This window comes from Aquarana catesbeiana, linkage group LG05 (genome assembly GCF_042186555.1).
Source record: "Aquarana catesbeiana isolate 2022-GZ linkage group LG05, ASM4218655v1, whole genome shotgun sequence".
Taxonomy (NCBI): Eukaryota; Metazoa; Chordata; class Amphibia; order Anura; family Ranidae; genus Aquarana; species Aquarana catesbeiana.
In genome coordinates, this window is record NC_133328.1 from 535,819,391 (window position 1) to 535,844,360 (window position 24,970).

Below are 24,970 nucleotides of genomic sequence, written 5' to 3' on the forward strand. Positions count from 1 at the left end.
TAATAAATAACACGTTATCTCCTCTGATTCCGCAACATAGCTGGTTGACAAACGGCCGTTCAGAAACGAACTGAAAAGCACAAACTGAAAAGTGCAAAATGAAAAGCGCGAATCAACACTCACCAAACTTCTACTAACACGAAATTAGCAGAAGGAGCCCAAAGTGTGGTGCTAAAGAGCTGAAAAACCACATAGTATGTCACTACATTTGTGTTTGTTGGCCAACAATTCCTTGCCGTTTGTATGCAAGACAAGTTCCTGGCCAACGCCCTTTGGACAAAAGTCTGACGTTTTTGTCTGCGGAAAATCCGATCATGTGTACGAGGCTTTAGGTGTAACCTTTCATCGTAGTGGTTACCTGAGAGACTATTAATGCAAAACGAAAGCAAGCAAGCAGACCTGCCCATTGTCAGTGCACTTCCTTCATTGTGACATGAGTGTACACAGCATACACTCCCTTCTTCTAGGAGGAGGACGGAGTACAAGTTTCACTTGAGTCTATGGATGTGTTACCTAGGAATTCATTACTTCTGCTACGGATCAAATATTAACTTGCAAGGTAAGAACACCTTATGAGGGTTTTACACATTTATTGTATTCTACTATATCTGTTTAATTTAATTCCTGTTATATATACTTACTATCACTAGATTTGCCAAGGGAACCAAGTATGGCATTGAAACTACTTTCAGTTTTTACAGAATACTTGCCCGCAGGGTGTGGTGATAATTGGCTAAGACTGACCAGTGTTTTGATCAGCCAGCAGGCTAAGGCTGGGTTCACACTTATGTGAATTGGATGTGGGATTCCCTGCATCCAATTTGCATGACAGGAGAGTGTGACCGTCTCTATGGAGCCGGTTCACACATGTCTGGGGTGGCCTTGGAGCACACAGCAGAAGGGTCCTGTGCGTCTTTTCAGGCAACCATTTGGACCTGGAATGGTGAACGGGGATGCACCGGACCCCCTGCTGTGCCCCATGCCGCACATAGAGTGAACCCAGCCTCAATGAAAAAACTGAACTGATTCCCCCATCCACACAAGTGAGGTAGATGAAGGAATCCTCCTTTCTGTGTTATTGTAATCTGACAGTGGGTACTCCTCCTGTCAGAGTATATTGATACTCTTATATTAGACCCATCTGTGCCCAACTTAACTAGCTGGAAGTATTTGTTACCTGCCTGTTGTACATATGCTGCTTAAGGCTGGGTTCACATATATGTGAATTGGATGCGTTTTATACTGCATCCAATCCGCATGACATGTGAATGTGACTGGCTCTCGATGGAGCCGGTTCACACATGTCCAGGGTGGCCACAGTGCAGTTTCAAAAAGGGCCCTGTGCGTTTTTGGGACTGGTTCAGGTGCGAATTCAGGCAAAAATTTGCCCCTGAATCGCACCTGAACCGGTGAACAAAAACGCACCGGACCCCGGACTGCAAACCTCAGTCGCACATGTGAACCCAGCCTTAGGTGTTGTAGTTATCCATTGTGCCTAATGAAAACGTCAACATTTATTGGGAGCCATATTGCCTGCTCAGTGGTTACACAGTTCTATGTCATTCACATTTCAATTTACACACAGACTGCTGTCAACAGACAACATTTAGCCCTCGTTCACACTGAATGCGGGTTTGAAATCATGCGAGTTCAGCTGAGCTTGCACGATTTCAATCCCGCATTTCAGTGGGCGTTCGGGTGGGGTGGGGCAATTTGAAAGACATCTGTTCGGGTCTGTACAGATGTGTATTAAAATTGCTCCCAATATCGTCAAAAGTAGTGCAGGAACTACTTTTGGAAATCGGTGCGGCGCTGCAAAGTCAGCGGTTGCACCGGATGGACCAGTGCCGTAGCAATAGGCTGTGATTTGACATGTCAAATCGCGCCGATGTTGATGGGGGCTTACTGTCTTATAATGACCAATATATGATTCAGAAACCTGTATCATCTTAAAGTATAACTGAAGGCAAAAGGTTTTTATTTTTTGTTTTGGATAGAGCAGATAGAGAATAGAACAACTGTGTTTTTTTTTTTTTTTACGTTTTTATTGCTGTCTGTGTTCCTGTTAGGGAGATTCACCCTCTCTCTATTTGTCCTGTTTACTATTAGTGAATGTGAATGAAAATCCCAAATTTTGGGTTGTCACCAGAACAGGAATACAATGGAAATGTTCCAGTGGTGACACCAGTTTTGGTGTCAATCAGGAATTTCCTTACTTCCTGTTTTGGCTATGGGACAGAAGGTGAAGGGAAATCTCCCAAATGGGATACAGATGGCAAAAAAAATCTGACAGAAGTTATAACCTTTCCTTAGTCTATCCAAAATAAAAAAAAAAAAATAAAAAAAAAATAATGTGCCTTTACTTCTACAGTACTTTAGGCTTCATTCACACCTGAGCGTAGCAATTTACTGGCATTTTTTAAGCGTTTTTGCAGCTTTTTACAAGCGTTTTTAAAGCATTTTAAAAGCGTTTCACAGCTTCAGGCGTTTTTGTTTAGCCACCAGGGGGAGTAGAGGAAAAGAAAAGTAGGGGAGGAGAGCTGCTGTTTGGACAGAAAACGAGTGACAAAACGCTCGTAAAACGCTCAAGTCAGGCGTTTCTATTGAAGTCTATGGGGCCAAAAACACTTGTAATCTGCCAAAAAGAAGCTCATGTACTTTTTTGAACAGCGTTTTTCTTCAGGCGACAGAGTGCTCGGATGTGATGCATTTTGCATTTTTTTTTTTTTAATGATATTATTTTTTTTTTTTTTTTTTAGGCAAATTTGTTTTGGGGCAGATTTAAAGCAGTTGTATACCCCGCTTTCTTATTTTTACCTACAGGTAAGCCTTATTAAAATTAATATCTCCTAAACCTGCATGGTTTAGGAGATATTCACCCTGCATGCAGCCGCGCATGCGCTCGGAAAGTTCAACGTATCGAGCCGGAAATTCAGAGCTCCTTGCCGGAACAGAGGGCTCCCGCTGACATGTTCGGGAGTGAGGTCATTGTGGCTCCGGCCACTCACAGCACCGGAGCCTGAGAACCTGAAAGAACCGCCGGGGGAACATGTCAGCCCCCTCAGCAGTGAACAGGTGTCGCTGAGGGGGCTTCGTTCTAAGGTAAGTATTTCATAATGTGCTAGTATGCGATGCATACTAGCACATTATGCTATTGTCTTGCAGGTTGTTTTTTTTTTTTTTTTATTACATTTTTTCCATGGTTTGCTACCACTTTAAAAGCGCAAAATGCAAATTGTGGCAAAATCACGTTAAAAACGCACTACATGTTTTTTCTGCAGCTTTTATATTGACTCTACATTCACACCTATGCGCTTTTTTTGCGTGTTTTACATTTTACAGAAACAGTCCATTTTAACATGGTTTCCTATGGTACACGTTCACATCTATGCGTTTTTCAGCCGGTGTGTTTTTGGAAAGGGTTGGGGACTTTTCTTCCTGCAGCAGATTGAGTTTTGCGTGAAATAGACTTCAATGGAGCCGCACCAGAAGCGCAAGTGTTGCATTTTTTGTTGCATTTTTTTTCACTTTATTACACTGTGTATAGCTGGTTGCTAAGGAGCAGGCTGGGAAGTCGGCCGCCACTTCCTTAACAACCGATGAGTCATCAGCTGTTGATCGCTCCTCCCCTCCCTTTCCTGACCTGCTGGGCTGCATCTTCAGAAAAGGGTCTGGTATGGAGGGAACCCCCATATCATTAAAAAAAAGAACTCTGCGGATTCTGATGTAAAAGGGGAACTCTGTGGACTCTGACATAAAAGGGGGAATCTTGTGATTAACTTCATATGATTAGAAATGTTATTTAATTGCAAAATATATGTATAGTATATACGGTTATACTATAAAAAAAAAATTGCTGTGCGCTGCTAAAGTGTTTGGGTTTGACTTGAAGAAAAGATGGCAACCCTACGTCACATGCTTTCCATTGAGAGCGCAGTGTGTATACACTGATGACATCACTGGCTGCTATACAAGTAAATATCTCCTAAATGGTGCAGGTTTAAGAAGTATTCACAGTACCTACAGGTAAGCTTTATTATAGGCTTACCTGTAGGTAAAAGATAAGCAAAGGAGTTTACTACCACTTTAACCCTTGCAGAGCAGGCATGGGCTCACTGCAGAGGATAAGTTTACATTTTCCTGGAGTTGGGCTTTAAGGAAATACTGTAGCCAATATATACAGTGCATTCGGAAAGTATTCACAGTGCTTCACTTTTTCCACATTTTGTTATGTTACAGCCTTATTCCAAAATGGATTAAATTCATTATTTTCCTCAAAATTCTACAATACCCCATAATGACAACATGAGAGAAGTTTGTTTGAAATCTTAGCAAATTTATTAAAAATAAAAAATCACATAAATATTTACAGCCTTTGCCATGACACTCAAAATTGTGCTCAGGTGCATCCTGTTTCCACTGATCATCCTTGAGCTGTTTCTACAACTTGATTGAAGTTCACCTTTGCTAAATTCAGTTGATTGGACATGATTTGGAAAGGCACACACCTGTCTATATAAAGTCCCACAGTTAATAGTGCATGTCAGAGCACAAACCTAGCCACGAAGTCCAAGGAATTGTCTGTAGACTTCCGAGACAGAATTGTATTGAGGCACAGATCTGGGGAAGGGTACAAAAAAAATTCCTGCAGCATTGATGGTCCCAATGAGCACAGTGGCCTCCATCATCCGTAAATGAAAGAAGTTTGGAACCACCACAACCTTCCAGAAAAACAACCATCTCTGCAGCACTCCACCAATCAAACCTGTATAGTATAGTGGCCAGACAGAAGCCACTCCTCGGAAAAAGGCACATGACAGCCCACCTGGAGTTTGCCAAAAGGCACCTGAAGAACTCTCAGACAATGAGAAACAAATTTCTCTGGTCTGATGAAACAAAGATTGAACTCTTTGGCCTGAATGGCAAGTGTCATGTCTGGAGGAAACCAGGCACTGCTCATCATCTGGCCAATACCATCCCTACAGTGAAGCATGGTGGTGGCAGCAGCATGCTGTGGGGATGTTTTTCAGCGTCAGGAACTGGGAGACTAGTCAGGATGAGTGCAGCAATGTACAGAGACATCCTTGATGAAAATCTACTTCTGGACCTCAGACTGGGGTGAAGGTTCATCTTTCAACAAAACAATGACCCTAAGCACACAGCCAAGATAACAAAGGAGTGGCTACGGGACAACTCTGTGAATGGCCTTGAGTGGCCCAGCCAGAGCCCAGACTGGAACCCGACTGAACATCTCTGGAGAGGTCTGAAAATGGCTGTGCACCGACGCTCCCCATCCAACCTAATGGAGCTTGAGAGGTCCTGCAAAGAAGAATGGGAGAAACTGCCCAAAAATAGGTGTGCCAAGCTTGTAGCATCATACTCAAAAAGACTTGAGGCTGTAATTGGTGCCAAAGGTGCTTCAACAAAGTATTCACAGCCTTTGCTCAATACTTATGTACATGGGTTTTTTTATTTTTCATAAATTTGCAAAGATTTCAAACCAACTTATTTCACGTTGTCATTATGGGGTATTGTTTGTAGAATTTTGAGGAAAATAATAAATTTAATCCATTTTGGAATAAGGCTGTAATATAACAAAACGTGGAAAAAGTGAAGCGCTGTAAATACTTTCCAAATGCACTGTACTTGAACAGCAGAGTTATACTTTAAAACTGTATTCAATGAATGGCACAAAGGGCATAGTAGAAATCAATCTGCATCTTCCTACTGAAGGCAGAGTAGTACTGTACATGATTCATTCATATTGGCTACTCTGGAATATTTCTCTTTGCAGTTCTACTGTTTTATTGTAAAGTGTAAAAACGATTCTAGCCTAGCTTAAAGTAGTATTAAACCCTAAAAGTAATACTGCGTATGTGTCCCACAAGCAAGGCAGGCTCATGCATATTGAAGTAGCACCAGAGAGTCAAAGGAGATATCTTATAGACAGGAACTCCACGGAGGAAATTTTAGTTTTGTAATACTGATAGTTTTGTAATACTATAAAGACTGCACAAACCTGAGGACAGAAAGCAATGGTGTCATAAGGGATGAATGTGAATCAGGGGTTAAAACACTCAGATTGTGGGTGGACAGCGTTGCCTTTTGTCTGAAATATTTGCGGTTCACTTTCTTTTTCCTAAGTTACATATTTTTGTGCGCAGTCTAAAGCAGCTCCAGGCAAACATTGAATTCAGTCAGGTGACAACTGCTAAAGTCAGAAGATCCTCTCACTTTACCTTAAACTGAGCTCTGCATGAGCTGGTGAACCTGGATTTTACAGAACTTCCTTATGTGCTTCTGGCTAGGACTGGAGACTCTTGTTGCATGATTCTACATCTTTGCAATGTCCCTCTATCGGATTCTATCCTATAGAACGCCTACAATGGGTGGCGTGGGGAATAGTGAGCCTGCACATTCACATGGCTCAGCAACTGGTGTTCTCAGTGTATCAGATTACCATCAACAATGCCGTTTTTTAGACCATCCCACCTTTACCTAAGTCATTTTTTTCTTTCAAATAGTGGGTTAAACTAAAAAAAATGACCTGGTTCCCCCAGCCACACATGCACTCCTGCTGAGCCTTTTTATTCTGATAACAGGAAGACTTCACTTTAATCAGAAAACATTGATCAGCATCGCTGGCTATAGTTTGTGTGGAATCGATCGGTAGATCGACTTCTGTACAACAAGCCTGCCCAGAAGCGTAGCTTGAAACTTGTGGGCCCCGATGCCAAAGTGGTCCTGGGGCCCCCCACTACTACCCGCCCCTTCCACTGCGCACCATGATACTCCAGTTAAGCGCCAAGATACTCCAAGTGGCTAAAGATTTATTTCAGAGATTTATGTACATATTGAGAGGATAATTAAATTTTTTTTTTTTTTGTAGAAACCATTCTAGTAATCACACGACCTTGCCCCCTTCCCCCATCCTAGTAATGACATGACTTCGCCCCCCCATCCTAGTAATGACATGACCTCGCCCCCTCCCCCCATCCTACTAATAACAGGGGAGAGGGCAAACAACTGGAAGCTGATTACTGGATTATAGAACTTGGCTGGGGTACCGGGGGACACAAGGCGGATTGGAGCTGGACTCCAGGTCTGAGATTTTGTGGAGGAAATCAAATGTAATACGACAGCAGGGAACAGAGCTGTGGGCCCCCTGGAGCTAGGGGCGGGGTCACAAATGCAACCCCTGAGACCCCTGATGCTACGCCCATGAGCCTGCCCATACAATTTTGATCCATGTATGGCGGCTTTAGTTTAGGTAAATGAAACAAAATAAATCAGCACAAGCGATGGTACTTACATTTCATGAACTGTGTCTATTGTGCTTGAGGCTCTTCTGTCCTGAAAACCTCAGAGGTATTAGGCATAGCAGGTTCACATGCTGAGTGCTCCATTCTGGTGCTTGTGTACAAGTTGCTACATATATTTACTATGCTAAGATTACAGTTGTATTAGAAAATAATATTAATTAATTTTTCATTTCAGACTGCCAGTAAATGTATGCAGCATTTGGTCAACTAAGCATGGAAAATTCATAGATGTGTCGTAAACTGTGAAAACCCAATCTCCAACATGATCCAATATTTCTGCAAAAAGATATGCAAGTTATTTAATTTCAGTATTGAAAACATTAGTTAAACCTGAACAACATGGACCTGTAAAATTAAAATTGTTAACAAAATCAGTTTGATTTGGAATTACCGGTATTTATGGGATTCTTAGAAAAATGGTATAACACAATCCTTCCTGGATGCTGGACCATGAGCTTTACAAAATGGAACTTTTTCATGACTATCTTTGGAGCACTTTCCTTCTTTTTTGACATTGGAATAGATTTGTGGATTACATTCAAATACTTCCAGCAAGGGCACCCTGTATTTGGCCTGCTGACCATATTCTTTGTTCTTGTGTCTACTCTGATAATACAAGCCTTTAGTTACACGTGGTTTAAAGATGACAATCAGGGGGACAGTTTTTGTAAACTAAAAGGGATCTTATTCCTTCACATCTTCCTGCTTGGAGCATTTGTAAGGTAAGTTAGTTAACCTTCTTATCTGTGGCAGAATATTGGGGTCCATCTTCTGAACTCCCTTGTTCAGCTGTTATTTACTTAGAGCAGGGCTGAGTAATTAATTTTCCCAAGGGGCCACATGAGAAACTGGGACTGTTGTGGAGGGCCCTTTCACATGGGCTGGATCTGATTTTTGCTCAGCTGGGGATCAGCAGACAGATCCCCTAATGAGGAGAGTGCTGGATGACAGGTCTGCCCTAATGGCAGTTGGATGTAAACGGGCCAGCTGTCCATTTACAACTGACTTCCCTCTGTTTAGATCCGGCGAAACGGAGGGGAATGGATCCCCCTTCCTTTTTGTTAGTTTTTGCCAGATAGTATCGGAGGTAGTCGGTTGTAAGCAGGCACAAGTCCATTTACATCTGACTACCCATAGAGGAGAATGGAGGGTCCTACTGGGTCCAGCTGAAAAATGGACAGCCAGACCCGATTAGACCTCTCGTGTGAAAGGGGCCCTAGGCTGAACTTAATTCTGCTCACTATTAAATTTGGACCTGAGAAGGTCTGTATGTACATAGACATATAAAAAACAAACTCCTGGCACTAGGAATAATAGGTACAACTGCTCATGAAATCGTGTGCACGCTCACAAATATTAGAAGCTGTGGTGAAGAAATGTCAGCAGTGAGGGAGTTGACAAGCACAGGGGTTAATTAAAGTGTTACTAAACCCAGGACCCTGCATTCACTATATATGGTCTCACAAAGAACATGGAAATGCAATCGTTTTAGTAAATCTAAACTGCCAAATACCTTTTCTCATCAGCAGCAATCTTGTGAAGTCTATCAGTGTCTGGTTAAAGCTTGTAGCAGGAGTTTTCATTCTACTCTGACTGTCCTATAAGGCTGCAGGACCCCTGACTGGACAGCGCTGATTGGCCCTGTGCTGACCACATGCACTCCCCCAAGAAAAAAGAAACTCTCTAGCAATACACACCAAACTGAGCAAGTGCAGCTTGTCCTCTAGCCTTTGTTCTATCAGGAGATGGATTGGGGACAGTGGAAAAGGGGAGGATCAGAGAAGACAAGATCAAACAGCCTTTTTACATAATGCAACCCCTTAGGTTCCACAGTGAGTATAACAAGCCTGCTTTACTGCATATGCAGACTGATTTTACTGTTGTGGGTTTAGTAACACTTTAACTGATCTGCCATTCTGAGCATCTGACACGCTTAGGGAGATAACTGGCAAAGCTGCAAGCTGGAAGGAGACAGCCCAAGATCCCTGGTACAGCCGGGATTTGTGCAGATGCTGGAGTGAAGAACAGGTGCACAGCTCCTGGGGTTCACAGCTTGCAGGCTTGGTTCTGGTGCTTATGGGAAGAGCCAGGTAGAAGAATGGTGGGAGAGCATCAGGATGTTTCCTAGGCAACACATTTGCCTATCAGCTCCTCAGGCTTTCTCCTTCCAGTTCCTCCTAGTCACATGGATACACAGCCTCCTCAGTAGGGAGAGACATGCTAACAGTGGAGGCATCGCGGGCTGGACAGGGACAACCAAAGGACCAGATGTGACCCAGGAGCCATAAAATGCCCAGGTCTGACTTAAGGAAATAAAGATTGCCTCAGTTGCATACAAAACACTTACAGACACATCCTTTTTATTAAAGTACAATCTGCCTTTACACATCGCAGCAAATCACAGCGCATAAAGCTCTCAGAAGAGAGACAGTTTTTAACTAAGTTGAGCAGTGAATGAAATATGCAGTGGATGGCCACGATTCTTAGTAAAAGCGAGAAGAGAGATTTGTGCCCATGATCTCACGAGAAAAAAATAGTTAAAAAATGTAAAAAAATAAAACAGTTACAAAAATAAATAAATATAAAAGACCTATCGAGACTGTACCATCCATGAATAACTGTTTTTATTTATATCAAAACATTTCTTTGATAGTTGTAACCAACTATATTTATGGCTACACATAAATGCTGCTTTAAAATATGAATCTAAAGCCACAATGTGCAAGGACAGATTGGCTATAATAGATCTGTGTATTCAGAGGCATAAAAAAATAATGCCTGCAAAAGCAGCATTGTTTTCTGCCTCTGTGCATGTACTGTATATACAGTATATAAATTCTGCTCTAACTTTTGCAGGAACTGCTGAGCAGTGAAAGAGGAAGCAGGGGACATAATTCCTCTACTTCCTTATGAAGTAGCAGGAAGGAGGAAGCAGGAAGGAGACCATTTGCATAGCCAGTTGAGTGCTTTCATCACACCTTATTAAAACTGGTCACTTGTATTGCAATCACTGACTTCTTTGCACTGTGCTGTGATAAGAAGTAGAGAACAGAATCTCTACTCCTCATCGCAGCTACATAAACTGCTGCATAATGGGCCTTGCACCTTGCTACTAGGTGGCTCTGTTCCAATATAGTGTGACAAAGGGGATTACAGTAAAACCTTGGTTTGAGAGTCACTTGGTTTGAGAGCGTTTTGCAAGACAAACAAAATTTTTAAATAAATTTTGTCTTGATAAACAAGCGATGTCTTGATATACAAGTAGCGTCATGTCACAACTGAGTATAAAAGAGAAGAGAGGCGCCTCTAAGTGTAGCAATATGGTTACATTTAATGAAGGTACAACATTTAGCAACTCACATGGTTGATGATTAATCTAAGCACATCTAAGTATGCAGACATCTGGGGTAAAGCTGTCCACATAGACCATCCACCGCACCGCCATCAATGTCATCCCTTCCACACTGCGCTCCACGAGCAGTTCAAGCCTTGCTTTCAGATCGTTCTACTGCAGAGTAGTCTTCCTGGTCACTATTGCAGACTGACAGCGGTGAGAGCCGGCAGTGAGGAGGACGGTCTATATGGATAGCTTTACCCTGGATGCCTGCATACTTAGATGTGCCTCTTTTAATCATCAACTATGTGAGTTGCTAAATGTTGTACCTTCATTAAATGTAACCATATTGCTACACTTAGAGGCACCTCTCTTATCTTTTATACTCTGTAGCTCCTGCTGGATTTTGCTGCTAATCCTCTCTTTGAGGCTTCCATTTGTGGATGGATATTTTATGGTTCCATTGCCATAAGATTTTTATATGGACTATAAACTGAAAGACCTAAATGGTTGTGGAATGAATCATCTGAGTTTCCATTATTTCTTATGGGGAAATTTGCTTTGATTTACAAGTGCTTTGGATTACAAGCATGTTTCCGGACCGAATTATGCTCGCAATCCAAGGTTTTACTTTATGTAATTGGGAGTTAAGCCCCCTTTAGAGAAAACCTTCCTCTAGTGATGTAATATATGTAATAGGTGTTAATGCCCATATAAGTGTCAAGGTGGGAGAAGCCTTAGGAGATGGGGTATAGGAGCCAAACAACCTAGAGCTATTCATTTGTAACCAGCTACTGCCACAGGCTCTAAACAGGGCTGCAACTCCAAGTGAGGTAGTTCAACATCCAGAAGGACCTGCTGTAGTTGCCCTGACTCTTTTATGGTCTACTGTGGGCTGTAAGTGGGATTCAAAAGGCTGTTTAGGCCAGGCTAAGAGTCCTCTGAAGTGAGTACTAGTACACCTGGGAATGAGTGTGTCAACTGGGAGCTATAGAATGGGACACTGGGAGAGACTGGTATGAGGGCACCTTGTTTATGCTTGGTGATGGAAACTGAATGCTGTGGCCTTAGTATACATTAGGAAGTGATCCCAACACTCTGCTGCTCCTACGGAGAAAGGTGGTACAAGGGGGAGATGGCTTACAAGTTATGTGCTGGCATTCAACACCTAAATGACAGCTACAGAAAGTCTGCTCTTGTGTATTGTGTTCCGCGACAAAGAATTATGTTAATACTGTATATCAATGTGATGTTAGATGTTGTGGCCATCTTTGAAAAGCTACAGTAAAGTGCAGAAAATATATTATATATGTAGCGCACCCCCTTAAGTGCTGCAGATAAACTGGGATCTCCCACCCTGCACAGCCAGGCACACTGAATTTTCACAGGCACTGCAGACACAGAAAACAGTCCGTGACTTTGTTGTTTGTTGTTTTTATTTGGGGTAATAACTTGGATAGGGATGGGAGGTTATGGGATGCCCACTTGACTTCAGCAAAAAAACCTTGGCAATAACTTTAGGGGCATCTTCAGTTTATATACAGTCTCCTTGACACTTCTCCTGCACTACACTTGCTTGCAGTCTCCAGCTAGATCACTGTTAGTGGATCTGACAGGCAGATTTAGCAATGGCCCTTTTCAGGCAGGAACTCAAAGCCCCTTGTTGAGTAGCAGTACTATTCAGTGATCAGTTTGTACTTTCCCTCCTGTGGCTACTGGTCCAAGTACCACCTTTTCAGGCACTGCCAACCCACCTGGCTGCAGCTGCCCCTTTCACTAGCCCTCCAGGCTAACTTTCCTCCACAGTTCTCCAGACTGATCCTCTCCAGCCCACCCAGCTGACTCTGCAGGAAATCTCCCAGGGAAGGGATGAAGATTTGACACACCGTTGTCTTCAGGGAAAACTGGCTACATGTGGCAGTCTCCCCCCTTGTAAGTCCCCAGTAGTGCTGCTCTACTCAAACTGTCCTCTCACTTGTTCCTGTGCCTCCAGGAAGGGCTTCCCCATGTGTTGTGGCAGAATCCTTTCAGCACCCGAGCCCTGGCCCAAGGTCAGCCGCCCAGACTAGGGGGTACTCCAGAGAGTTACCGACAGTCTCCTCAGCACTAAATCTCTATCATGCACCTAGAGGCCCCTGCTGGAATGGCCCATGCATATTTGAGGTAATCCTTGCCCCCTGCCAGCCCTCTACTGGGGATTGTTCGAGGCCCTCATAAATATTCGAGGCAGCCCCTCCTAACATCCACCCACTAGCTATAGATGTTTCTACAACCTTCTAGCCCAGGAGGAGGCACCAGAAGTGCTGTTGGGATGAGTTATCCAGCCCTGACTCACTGAACCCTGACCCAGATTCACAGCTCAGTCTTAGCCCTGAGCTAACTAGATTTACCTATACTAACAAACCTTAGACTTCAAAAACCTATCCTACATCTAGCACACACTAAAATGTGTGGACATTCCTTTATTCTTGATATTAAGGCCTACTGGTCCACCTGGTTCTACTCCAACTTATGTTCGTCATTTGCTTGTGTTTGCCCACTGACCAAATAGGCTAAAGGAGTCTTCATCGATTAGTAGACAAGCATGTAATAGAACATGGTTTAGGATGGATGTAAAGAAACGGATTTGGTGATGGGTCTCTTCTTATACTTTTTCCTTGTCATTTTTTTAAATTCAAAAATTTAAAAAAAAATACAGAGGTTGAATATTTAGGCATTTTTTGAAAAATATCTTGTAAACGAAAAACGGTACATAAAGGGTGAGGGTAATGGCAGTAGTGTCAAGTGGAACCAATATAAAAGGAATAGAAAGCGTAAAACAGAAAGGGGCTCAGATATAGAAAGATAGTGGGGGGATGAAAGGAGAGAAATAATCATAAATCGAGAATCAAGAGAGTAGATTACATACATGATAGTTTAATGAGAGAGGGTGGCTAAAGTGGGTTGGTAGGAAATTTCTGACTCGTGATTGCCAGCCATTTGGGCATAGTGCCTTGCAGCTTAACTGTTAAGTTCTTAATGTCCAGAATGTCCAGTGTAGTCTTGATTTAGTGGCATCCCAAATGTGGGCCCAGTTATGTTCCAACTCTGTTCCCAAGTCCAGTTCCCATTTTCGTACAAATTGAAAGTAGAAGTCTGGTCAAAGGAGAAAGCAGCGATAAGAACTGCAGAGCCTGGGCAGTGACTTCACACACAGACTTACTATGGGTCATCCATTGTCGAATTGTGCCTCCTCTACACTAAAACTAGCGCTGGGACCCAATCATGTGACAGGACCGGAGCACCCTTAAGGTTTAAGCTTAGTTTGATTTTGGGCCGGGTTTCTACTTTAAGGAGCTTTGAAATACATTTAGACTACAGAGTGCCATCGAAAGGGGAAGTTGGTTCTGGGGCATGTGGGTTTTCTTTGCATTTGGATTCAAATGACGTAAATACCGTATATCTCGCCCCAAAAGGTAAGCAGTGATGGAAACATAATGTTTGACTTGCAAATATTGGCTTAAATCAGAATTAGGTAGGTGGTAGTCTTTTTGTAGAAACTTCTTATAGTTTTTTTTAACCATAAACTCACTGCTCTGTGTTACTGTCAACTTTTCGCATGTCTGATCTAAAAACACATCCACATACTATAAATACAGTTTACATGTAGAATATTAATATAATTATATTCATATATTTCCTATTGTACTTCTAGATATATGCATGTTATAAAATATGGGTTCCAAGTCAGTTATGACCCTCAAAAAAAGAATTGTGCGGAGACCAAGAAGAGAGCAGTTGATGCTATGACAGACCTCAGTATGTTGAAGTGCTTTAAAACATATCTGGAAAACGCACCACAGCTTATTCTACAGATCTACATCCTGATGGAGCATGAGCGGATAACTATATTTCAATGTATGTAGAAATGCACATTTTGAAACTCATATGATCATAAAAAATAAAATATTTAATAAGGCAAGTTTATAAAGTGCAGTAACCCATACTTATCAGCCAGCAGTCATCTTTAGTTCTTTAAATTGAACTTGAATGATAAAATGTGAAATATGATTGGTTGCTGTGATTTAATATACTTTGCACACCATAATTGCTCTGAGCATAGATGTATTAAATAATCCAGAGTTTATTTTACACTATATTTACAGAACTGGTGTGCTTGTGTTTCTCATTATTGTAACCAGTAGTGATCAAAGTAAACTATGGTATATCTGTTTTCATTACATATTTTACATTAAGGAGCATGCCAGTAGTACTCTGAAAACAGGCAGACGTATAAGTGTTGCTTGGAGGAAGCATGTAAACTTCATTATCAAAAGTATTGGGACCCCTGCCTTTACACGCACATGAACTTTAATGGCATCCCAGTCTTAGTCCGTAGGGTTCAATATTGAATTGGCCCACCCTTTGCAGCTATAACAGCTTCTTCTGGGAAGGCTGTCCACAAGGTTTAGGAGTGTGTCTATGGGAATGTTTGACTATTCTTCCTGAAGTGCATGTGAGGTCAGGCACTGATGTGAATGAGAAGGCCTGGTTCGCAGTCTCCACTCTAATTCATCCCAAAGGTGTTCTATCGGGTTGAGGTCAGGACTCTGTGCAGGCCAGTCAAGTTCCTCCGCCCCAAACCCGCTCATCCGTGTCTTTATGGACCTTGTTTGTGCACTGGTGCCGTCATGTTGGAACAGGAAGGGGCCATCTCCAAACTGTTCCCACAAAGTTGGGAGCATGAAATTGTCCAAAATGTCTTGGAATGCTGAGACCTTAAGTGTTCCCTTCACTGGAACTAAGGGGCCAAGCCCAACCCCTTGAAAAATAACCCCACATCATAATCCCCCCTCCACCCATCAATGTGCATGTAAAGGCAGGAGCCCCGATACTTTTGACAATAGAGTGCATTTGCCAGTACATACTACTGATTTGTGCTACAAGTCTTTTTACTCTTTGTGAATATCCACTCTTTGTGGTTTATTATTTACATTTACATACTTTCATAAGAATCCAGTACTAGGGAAGCTTGTGAGGGTAAAGCTTCAACACAATAGTTACCTGTATGCAAACTCTAACAATTAACTCCTATTTGCTCCATTTTGTGTTCTGCTAAATATACCATTGGAAGCACTTTGATATATTTGTTTGATAAATGCAAAAAAAACCTGTTGATCTTGTCAAAAATTCAGAGCTGTCTTGTGTCTTGTGCACACTATTTGTGTTATCTCAACAAGTCCTATTTAGCTTTCTCAGTGCTTATTTACAAAATGAATAGCCTTTATATTGCAGAGATCTGAGTGGGAGTAGTTTACCAAAACACAATGGGGTTGATTTACTAAAACTGGAAAGTGTAAAATCTGGTGCAGTTCTGCATAGAAACCAATCAGTTTCTAGGCTTTTTGTAAAATCCTAATTGAAACAGCTAGAAGTTAGAAGATGATTGGCTAACATGCACAGCTGCACCAGATTTTGCACTCTAGTGCAAATCAGCAGGTATTTTTTGTACCTGCAGAGTCATTAAAGGGATAAAACAAAGGAAATGTGCATGCATTGCAGAGATGTACATGTAGCCAGGAGCTGGATACCTACTTATTCCTGCAATCAAAAGACGCTATGTGGCATTGTTTCAGGGAGAGCTGTTTCCCTCTTGTGTTCCAGTATGGGATGTCCTGTTACTTTCTTGATCAGAGACAAGACAGAGCAAAGCATCTTGGGACATGTAGTCCATACGGGTAGGATTCGCCCTCTGACTGTATTATGTGAAACTACAACTACCAGCTGACTGATAGAGAAGAGCAGACCACTGGGAGGGACTATAAGAGGGAAGGCTTTAGGCCTGGCATGCTCTCTTAGGACCGGCGTGGATCTGTATGAGGGGAATCTGTTACAGGGTGAGCTGCAGCTGAGTTGTGGCCTGCTTTGGAGGAGTTACCCAACAGATATCTGGAAGAACACTTGCGGACAGTTCCCTTTCACTGTCCAGCGGCAGCTCAGAGGCCGCTCCTGTTCCATCCACCCTGTAGGGATGTCTGATTTGTGTAAGCCGTGGTGTGGTGCGGAGGAGGCCGGATGTCATCCCTTGAGCCACATTCCTGAGAGATAATCATCTTCATCCTCATCTGTTCCCGGGTGGTGAGCGGGCGATAGCCCAGTCTTAGACACTGTATATAGACACAATTGTCTCTTGCACCCATTACCATCTTTAGTTCAAGGATCTGTTCCAGCATATCATAGACACTATGTACAGACATCTTTGCCATTCGTTGTTCTGCTGTTGCTTATAGTTCCACAGAATGTAACATCTTTAAGTCAGTGATCACTTTGAATCCAATTACAGTTCTAATTTGCAACTGAATATTGTCTGCTGGTTATACACCATCTTTTGGGTCAGCTATTGCTTTATCATTCAATATTCCTTGCATGCAATTAAATACTTCAGAGCTATCTGAAGATTAACCAGATTGCCACACAGCAACACAAGACTACTCTCACCTCCTTCCCCACTTCAGGGATTTGTTTTGCTGAAGCTGGTAAAGCTGCAGTTCACCAAGAACCCGCTGTAAGAGCAGGCTAAATTGTAATACAGTTCCTGTTTGCTAAAGTTGTACTTGTTTATCTACTGTTTTTCCATTTATGTGTGATGGAGCAGTAGAGAGGGGTCTGACACTCATAAGAGCCATTCCTTTGCTCTCCTGTAGCCTATTAACATAAACAGTATATGCATTTATTTGAACATAAAAATTATAGTGTTCACTGTTGAATGTTTGAATCTTAGACCCCTTTCATACTGGGGCCTATTTCAAGGCTAAAAATAGCGCCTGTAAAGCACCTGAAAAATGCCTCCCCTGCAGCCCCAGTGTGAGAGCCCAAGCTCTTTTACACTGGAGTGGTGTGCTTGCAGGACATTAGAAAAAGTCCTGCAAAGCAGCATCTTTGGGGTAGTGCGAGAGTGGTGTATACACCGCTCCTGCCTATTGGAAGCGCTTTAACCCTTTATTCACCCGCTAGCGGGAGTGAAAAGCGCACCACTAGCGGCTGAAAAGTGCTTAAAGCGGCCTAAAGTTAGCAGCATTTTACCACCAACGCCCCCGCCCCAGTGCGAAAGTAGCCTTAGAGGCAGCGGCGGCTGGTGCTCAAAATTTTTTTTGGGGGGCGCATACTGTGCCATCAAATGTAGCTACTGTACCCATCATATGCAGTCACTGTGCCCATTATATGCAGCCAACTGTGCCCATCATATGCAGCCAACTGTGCCCTGAAAATGCAGCAACTCTGCCCATCATATGCAGCCACTGTGCCCATCATATGCAGCCAACTGTGCCCATCAAAGGCAGCCACCTGTGCCCAGCAAATGCAGCCAACTGTGCCCATCATATGCAGCCAACTGTGCCCATCGTATGCAGCCAACTGTGTCCAGCAAATGCAGCCAACTGTGCCCATAATATGTAGCCACTCTGCCCATCATATGTAGTCACTGTGCCCCCCCCCCGCCTGTCCGCCCAGCACTTACTCCATCGTGGTGGCGGGTCAGGCAGCGGGTGACGGTGGCGAGCTGTGGGATGGGTAGCACAGGTCAGGTGATGGCTCCTGTGTCCTCCCTGTGTCTCTTCTTCCTGTTCTGCTAGCAGGCCAATGGGATCACCTCTGCCTTCAGCCAATCAGGTGACCAGTATTAGATCCATGCCTCCTGATTGGCGGAGAGGCGGTTCAGTGTTAGAAAAGCAAATATTCATTTGCTTTGCTAACACACCTGGGTGGACTGCGAGCGAAATGCTCTGCGCTCGCAGTTCACCTTTTCTGAAGCCTATTAGATCCTATGGTTCTAATCAGGTGAGTACTTCAAAAAAACACCCCCGCCGCTGTAATTCAGGCGCCTGGCGTCCGAAAAGGGGCCGGACGCCTGAATAGGGGGTGGCTACAGCGGCCATGGATAGATTTATGCAATGCATAAATCTATCCATTTTACATAGAGGGGTTGGCTGGAGGGAGGGGGCGGTGCCCGTGTGCCCTTAATGGACGCACTGCCACTGCTTATAGGTGATAGTTGTTTCGCTATCAATAACATTCTTTGGGAGACAACATTTTGAGGTGTAAGCTCAAGTTTGACTTTCTGATTTATATTCCATTCATCTCATTGAGTAAACTATTTCTGATTTAACCAATTCTCTTGTATTTTCTTATTGTTGCTGTTATTTAAGGAAAAAAATGTTTGAACCCAGGATGCCAGAGGTGGCAGAGGACTTACAGGGTCATGGCAACCAGAGGGGGTACTGATTTATCTTGTGGCCCTCAGGAGGGCAGCGCTACATACAAAATATGTTTTTTTTGCGCTTGCATATGCTTTAAATGTGTAGAAGATCCCAGTTGATGGATAAAAAAATTAATTAATCGTCTCTCTTTGATTTCAGATGCATCCATCTTGGTATCTGTTACCAGTATCGCATGGTCCACTGTTGATTATCAAATGTCCCTACGAAAATCTTTGCCAGGAAAGAAGGGTATCAGTGTCGGAGCTCCTATGTTCTCCTATGTATTTTATAAATGGTTCACTTTGACCTCCTGGATTGTCAGCATTGTGTTTCTCCTAAACTGCAGTGTTAACCTCTTCACAGGTCTGGTGGTTGTACTGGGCCTCAGTGGCTTTTTCTGGGCTTGTAAGGAACAAACCAATTTCTGCAGAACTCAAAGGATGGAATTTTTGTACAGGACTGTAGTAGGAATCATTTTGGTTTTTACCTTCTTCAATATAAAAGGATCAAGGACTCTGGTTCCTATAACTATTTATTATGTTGTTCGGACATTAGCCACGTCTGGAATTCTTGCCTTGTGCTTCTACCTCAGGCCCATCTTTACAAACACTTTAGTATTTGTAATACTTAGTATTGCAGTAGTTGTTGCCCTGGGGTTGGGTATTATTTCTCTGATCTTGTACTATGCATGTTTTCACCCTAGCCTCAGACTTTTGGGTCAGAACATGGAGGATACAGTCGATGGTCCTATTTGCACAATCGGGAGACCAAGAATAGAACAATTCATCATGCCTTGAAAAATGTTAGCCATTGTATAGGTCTTTATTAAACATACTACATACTGTATGCAAGTCTTATGTTTTGCCATAAACAAAGTTACAGTTTTCAGTCATTGTTGATCAAAAAGAATCTTTTTTTTTTTTAAATGTAGCTCTGATATACTTCATTTAACATGTAGTATAAAGCAGCCAAAGAACAATTCCACCCAAAATGAACCTATCCCTTTTTTATAGAGAGAAATGCAATGTTTATTGTGTCTTTGCTGCTTTTTGGAACTGCCATCCTCAAAAGTCCCATATTAGGCTGAGCTCAGAATTTTAATCAAGCTACATACTTTATTAGTGTGTAAGTTTCCCTTCCTTAAATATAGAGTGGCTGTGGAAATAGTATACTTGGATTTTGCCAAAGCATTTGACACAGTTCCCTACACAGGGCTAATGAGTAAGGTAAAGTCTACAGGCTTGGAAAATTCAGGTTGTAAATGGATAGAAAACTGTCTAAAATACAGTATTTAGAGAGTAATGGTAATGATTCATTGTTTAAGATTATTAGTGGTGTATCCCAAGGTTCAGAGTTGGGACCCTTACTTTAATATAATGATAGAAAATCTGGCATTAAAAGTACCATTTCAGTCTTTGCGGATGGCACCAAGCTATGCAGTGGAATAACCTTATAAACATCAATGGAAGCTCAGCGGAGAACTGGATCCTGGCCATTCTACTTTAGTTGAATGATCACAATTGAATATAAAGTCTAGACCAGGGACATACAGTCAGAGGAGGCAGGTGAGCTTCGAGGGTCGTAGCTCGGCGACCTATGGTTCCAGAGATATGGGGCTCCTTGAGCAGCCTGTCAGAAACTAAATGCAGAGTGGCCACTTTAAATACAAGCTGGCACACTCTATTTGCAGCAGACTGAGAGGATGAGCTCACAGTGCTTCTCACTTCTTGTCAGAGGCACTGAGCTCAATAAACAGCTTGGAGCCTTGGACCAATGGTAAAGTAACATTGGTCCCAGTTGTCCAATATAAATGCTGCAGTGGAAGCACGCCTCTCACTGCAGTGTCATAGAAGGGGGCGTGTGTCTAAAAGACACATGCTCCCTTTCAGCCCAGCCCTCTTAACTACAAGGAAAAACATGAATTTATGAGTATTATGCCGCGTACACACGACCAGACTTTACGGCAGACTTTGTCCTGCGGACTTTTCGACGGACTTTTAAACGGACTTTCCGAAAGAACGGACTTGCCTACACACGATCAACCAAAGTCTGATGGATTCATACGTGATGACGTACGACCGGACTAAAACAAGGAAGTTCATAGCCAGTAGCCAATAGCTGCCCTAGCGTCGGTTTTTCAGACCGGACTTGAGTCCGTCAAAAAGATTTGAAACCTGTTTCATTTCTAGGTCCGTCAAACTTTTGGGGAAAAAAAGTCTGCTGGAGCCCACACACGATCGAATTCTCTGACGGACTCCGGTTCGCCGGACCAAGTATGCCATAAAGTCCAGTCGTGTGTACGCGGCATAAGATTTACCCACAATCCCATGTTTTCTCACACAGTTAGGAGGGAGAATGACAATCTGCTGCATGCTGAAAAGGTACTGTTATATTCAAGCTAAATCATATATTTATATGCTATATGTTATAACATAATAATTTATTATTTATCTATTTACTGTGAAATTACTGGTTGGAAGTTACAACTTCAAACTTCCGTAATTTGTCCGTTAAGCCACCTGCTTGAGTACAGATTTTGAAAATATAGTAAATTACCTTAAAAACAATATATAATAATTATTTGTATATTACTTATGGTAATTAATCCCTTGTCACCCAGGCCAATTCTGACACTTCTCTCCTATATGTAAAAATTTTTGCTAGAAAATTACTCAGAACCCCCAAACATTATATATATATTGTTTTAGCAGACACCCAATGGAATGAAATGGTGGTTGTTGCAACTTTTTATGTCACCTGGTATTTGCGCAGCAATTTTTTTAAACTCGCTTTTTTTGGGGTGAAAAAACAGTTTCATGAATAAAAAAAAAAAAACAAAATTAAAATTAGCCCGATTTTTAATTTTTTTTTTGTATAATGTGAAAGATGATGTTACGCCGAGTAAATAGATACCTAACATGTCACACTTTAACCACTTACGGACCGCCCGCCGTCATTATACGGCAACTCTTTGAAGTGGAATATCGTTGTTATGGCAGCAGCTAGCTGCCATAACCCCGGTATCCACTTCTTCAGCGGGCAGTCTGCTTTCAGATAAAAGTGGTCTCAGTGGTGGATTCACCACAAGATCACTTTTTCCAGTGGCGGGAGAGGGCCCCCCCTCCCGCCGCGCTCCAGTGCCCTGCGACGCTTACCAGAGCCGCTGGCAGCGGCGGAGGCGATTGGGTCCTTTTCCCTGCTTGGCATGGAGCTGAGTGAGGGGAAGATGGACCCCACCTGGCTCCATACCATTGCAGGGCGGAAGCAACGTCAAAACGTCACTTCCGCCCATAGCTCTTAAAGGGACATTTACTTTTGTTTTTGTTTTTCAAACGACTTTTTTTGTTTAATTGCATTTTAGTGTAAATATGAGATCTGAGGTGTTTTTGACCCCAGATCTCATATTGAAGAGGACCTGTCATGCTTTTTTTCTATTACAAGAGATGTTTACATTCCTTGTAATAGGAATAAAAGTTACACATTTTTTTCTTTCAAAGAACAGTGTAAAAATAAAAAATAAAAAGTAAGATAAATAAGAAAAAAAATTTAAAACTTTTAACGCACTCCGTCCTGATAAGCTCACGTGCAGAAGCGGACGCATACGTGAGTAGCGTCTGCATATGAAAGCGGTGTTCACATGTGAGGTATCACCGCGATCGTTAGAGAAAGAGCAATAATTCTAGCCCTAGACCTCCTCTGTAACTCAAAACATGCAACCTGTAGAATTTTTTAAACGTCGCCTATGGAGATTTTTAGGGTACAAATGTGTCGCCATTGCACGAGTGGGCGCAATTTTGAAATGTGACATGTTGGGTATCAATTTACTTGGCGTAACATCATCTTTTACAATATAAAAAAATTGGGCTAACTTTGCTGTTGTCTTATTTTTTAATTCAAAAAAGTGTATTTTTTGCAAAAAAAGTGCGCTTGTAAGACCTCTGTGCAAATACGGTGTGACAGAAAGTATTGCAACGACTGCCATTTTATTCTCTAGGGTGCTAGAAAAAAATATATAATGTTTGAGGGTTCTGATTTTCTAAAAAAAAATATTTTAACCACTTAACCACTTCAGCCCCGGAAGGATTTACCCCCTTCCTGGCCAGAGCACTTTTTACAATTTGGCACTGCGTCGCTTTAACTGCTAATTGCGCGGTCATGCAATGCTGTACCCAAACGAAATTTGCGTCCTTTTCTTCCCACAAATAGAGCTTTCTTTTGATGGTATTTGATCACCTCTGCCATTTTTATTTTTTGCGCTATACACGGAAAAAGACCGAAAATTTTGAAAAAAAATGATATTTTCTACTTTTTGTTCTAAAAAAAATCCAATAAACTCAATTTTAGTCATACATTTAGGCCAAAATGTATTCAGCCACATGTCTTTGGTAAAAAAAATGTCAATAAGTGTATATTTATTGGTTTGCGCAAAAGTTATAGCGTCTACAAACTAGGGTACATTTTCTGGAATTTAAACAGCCTTTAATTTATGACTGCCTGTGTCGTTTCATGAGGTGCTAAAATGGCAGGGCAGTACAAAACCCCCACAAATGACCCCATTTTGGAAAGTAGACACCCCAAGGAAATTGCTGAGAGGCATGTTGAGCCCATTGAATATTCATTTTTTTTGTCCCAAGTGATTGAATACTGACAAAAAAAAAAAAAAAAATTACAAAAAGTTGTCACTAAATGATATATTGCTCACACAGGCCATGGGCATATGTGGAATTGCACCCCAAAATACATTTAGCTGCTTCTCCTTAGTATGGGGACAGGGCCGATCCTAGGGTCACCGGCGCCTGAGTGCAGAAATATTTCTGGCGCCCCCACATGGGCGTGGTCATCTTACCAACTCCACCCCTTTACAAATGATTCTATGGCAACGACTCAAGTACAGAGCTGCTCCCCTAAGAAGTCTTTGTTACCCTGAAATCCTCCCATGATCTCTTAACAATAAAGAAAATACAGGAAGAGAGAACACTTATGAGACCTGGAGGGGAGTCTCTCTGATCCACACAGAGAGGGCTTCTGTTAGAAAGAGTCCCCAGACATAATACAGGATACGGTCAAAGACTGCAGACATGATACAAGAGCTGGACAGAGACTGCAGACATGGTACAGGAGATGATCAGAGACTGCAGACATAGTACAGGAGATGGTCAGAGACTGCAGACATAATACAGGAGATGATCAGAGACTGCAGACATAGTACAGGAGATGATCAGAGACTGCAGACATGGTACAGGAGATGATCAGAGACTGCAGACATGGTACAGGAGATGATCAGAGACTGCGGACATGGTACAGGAGATGATCAGAGACTGCAGACATGGTACAGGAGATGATCAGAGACTGCAGACATAATACAGGAGATGATCAGAGACTGCAGACATAGTACAGGAAATGATCAGAGACTGCAGACATAGTACAGGAGATGATCAGAGACTGCAGACATGGTACAGGAGATGATCAGAGACTGCAGACATAATACAGGAGATGATCAGAGACTGCAGACATAATACAGGAGATGATCAGAGACTGCAGACATAGTACAGGAGATGATCAGAGACTGCAGACATGGTACAGGAGATGATCAGAGACTCCAGACATGGTACAGGAGATGATCAGAGACTGCAGACATGGTACAGGAGATGATCAGAGACTGCAGACATAATACAGGAGATGATCAGAGACTGCAGACATAGTACAGGAGATGATCAGAGACTGCAGACATAATAAAGGAGATGATCAGAGACTGCAGACGTGGTACAGGAGATGATCAGAGACTGTAGACATAGTACAGGAGACAATCAGAGACTGTAGACATAGTACAGGAGACGATCAGAGACTGCAGACATGGTACAGGAGATGATCAGAGACTGCAGACATAGTACAGGAGACGATCAGAGACTGCAGACATGGTACAGGAGATGATCAGAGACTGCAGACATAGTACAGGAGATGATCAGAGACTGCAGACATAGTACAGGAGATGGTCAGAGACTGCAGACATAGTACAGGAGATGATCAGAGACTGTAGACATGATACAAGAGACAGTCAGAGACTGCAGACATAGTACAGG

At 42.4% G+C, this 24,970-nt stretch overlaps 1 protein-coding gene across 1 annotated transcript; it reads left to right on the top strand.

Annotated features, from left to right (window-relative positions):
• The first annotated feature begins 379 nt into the window (after window positions 1–379).
• XKR9 (XK related 9) lies at window positions 380–19,782 on the top strand. Its single transcript, XM_073631785.1, has 4 exons — window positions 380–559; window positions 7,498–8,044; window positions 14,351–14,553; window positions 19,050–19,782. The coding sequence occupies exons 2-4, from the start codon at window positions 7,722–7,724 to the stop codon at window positions 19,685–19,687; spliced, it is 1,164 nt and encodes a 387-aa protein (XP_073487886.1). The 5' UTR covers window positions 380–559; window positions 7,498–7,721; the 3' UTR covers window positions 19,688–19,782.
• The last annotated feature ends 5,188 nt before the right edge of the window (window positions 19,783–24,970 follow it).

What these genes read in the sequence shown, in the direction of transcription:
- XKR9 (XM_073631785.1), top strand. Translation starts at nt 7,722, where the DNA reads ATGGGATTCTTAGAAAAATGGTATAACACAATCCTTCCTGGATGCTGG. An exon ending in CTGCTTGGAGCATTTGTAAG is followed by an intron (nt 8,045 to 14,350) that starts GTAAGTTAGTTA and finishes TTGTACTTCTAG; the next exon opens with ATATATGCATGTTATAAAAT. An exon ending in GCGGATAACTATATTTCAAT is followed by an intron (nt 14,554 to 19,049) that starts GTATGTAGAAAT and finishes CTTTGATTTCAG; the next exon opens with ATGCATCCATCTTGGTATCT.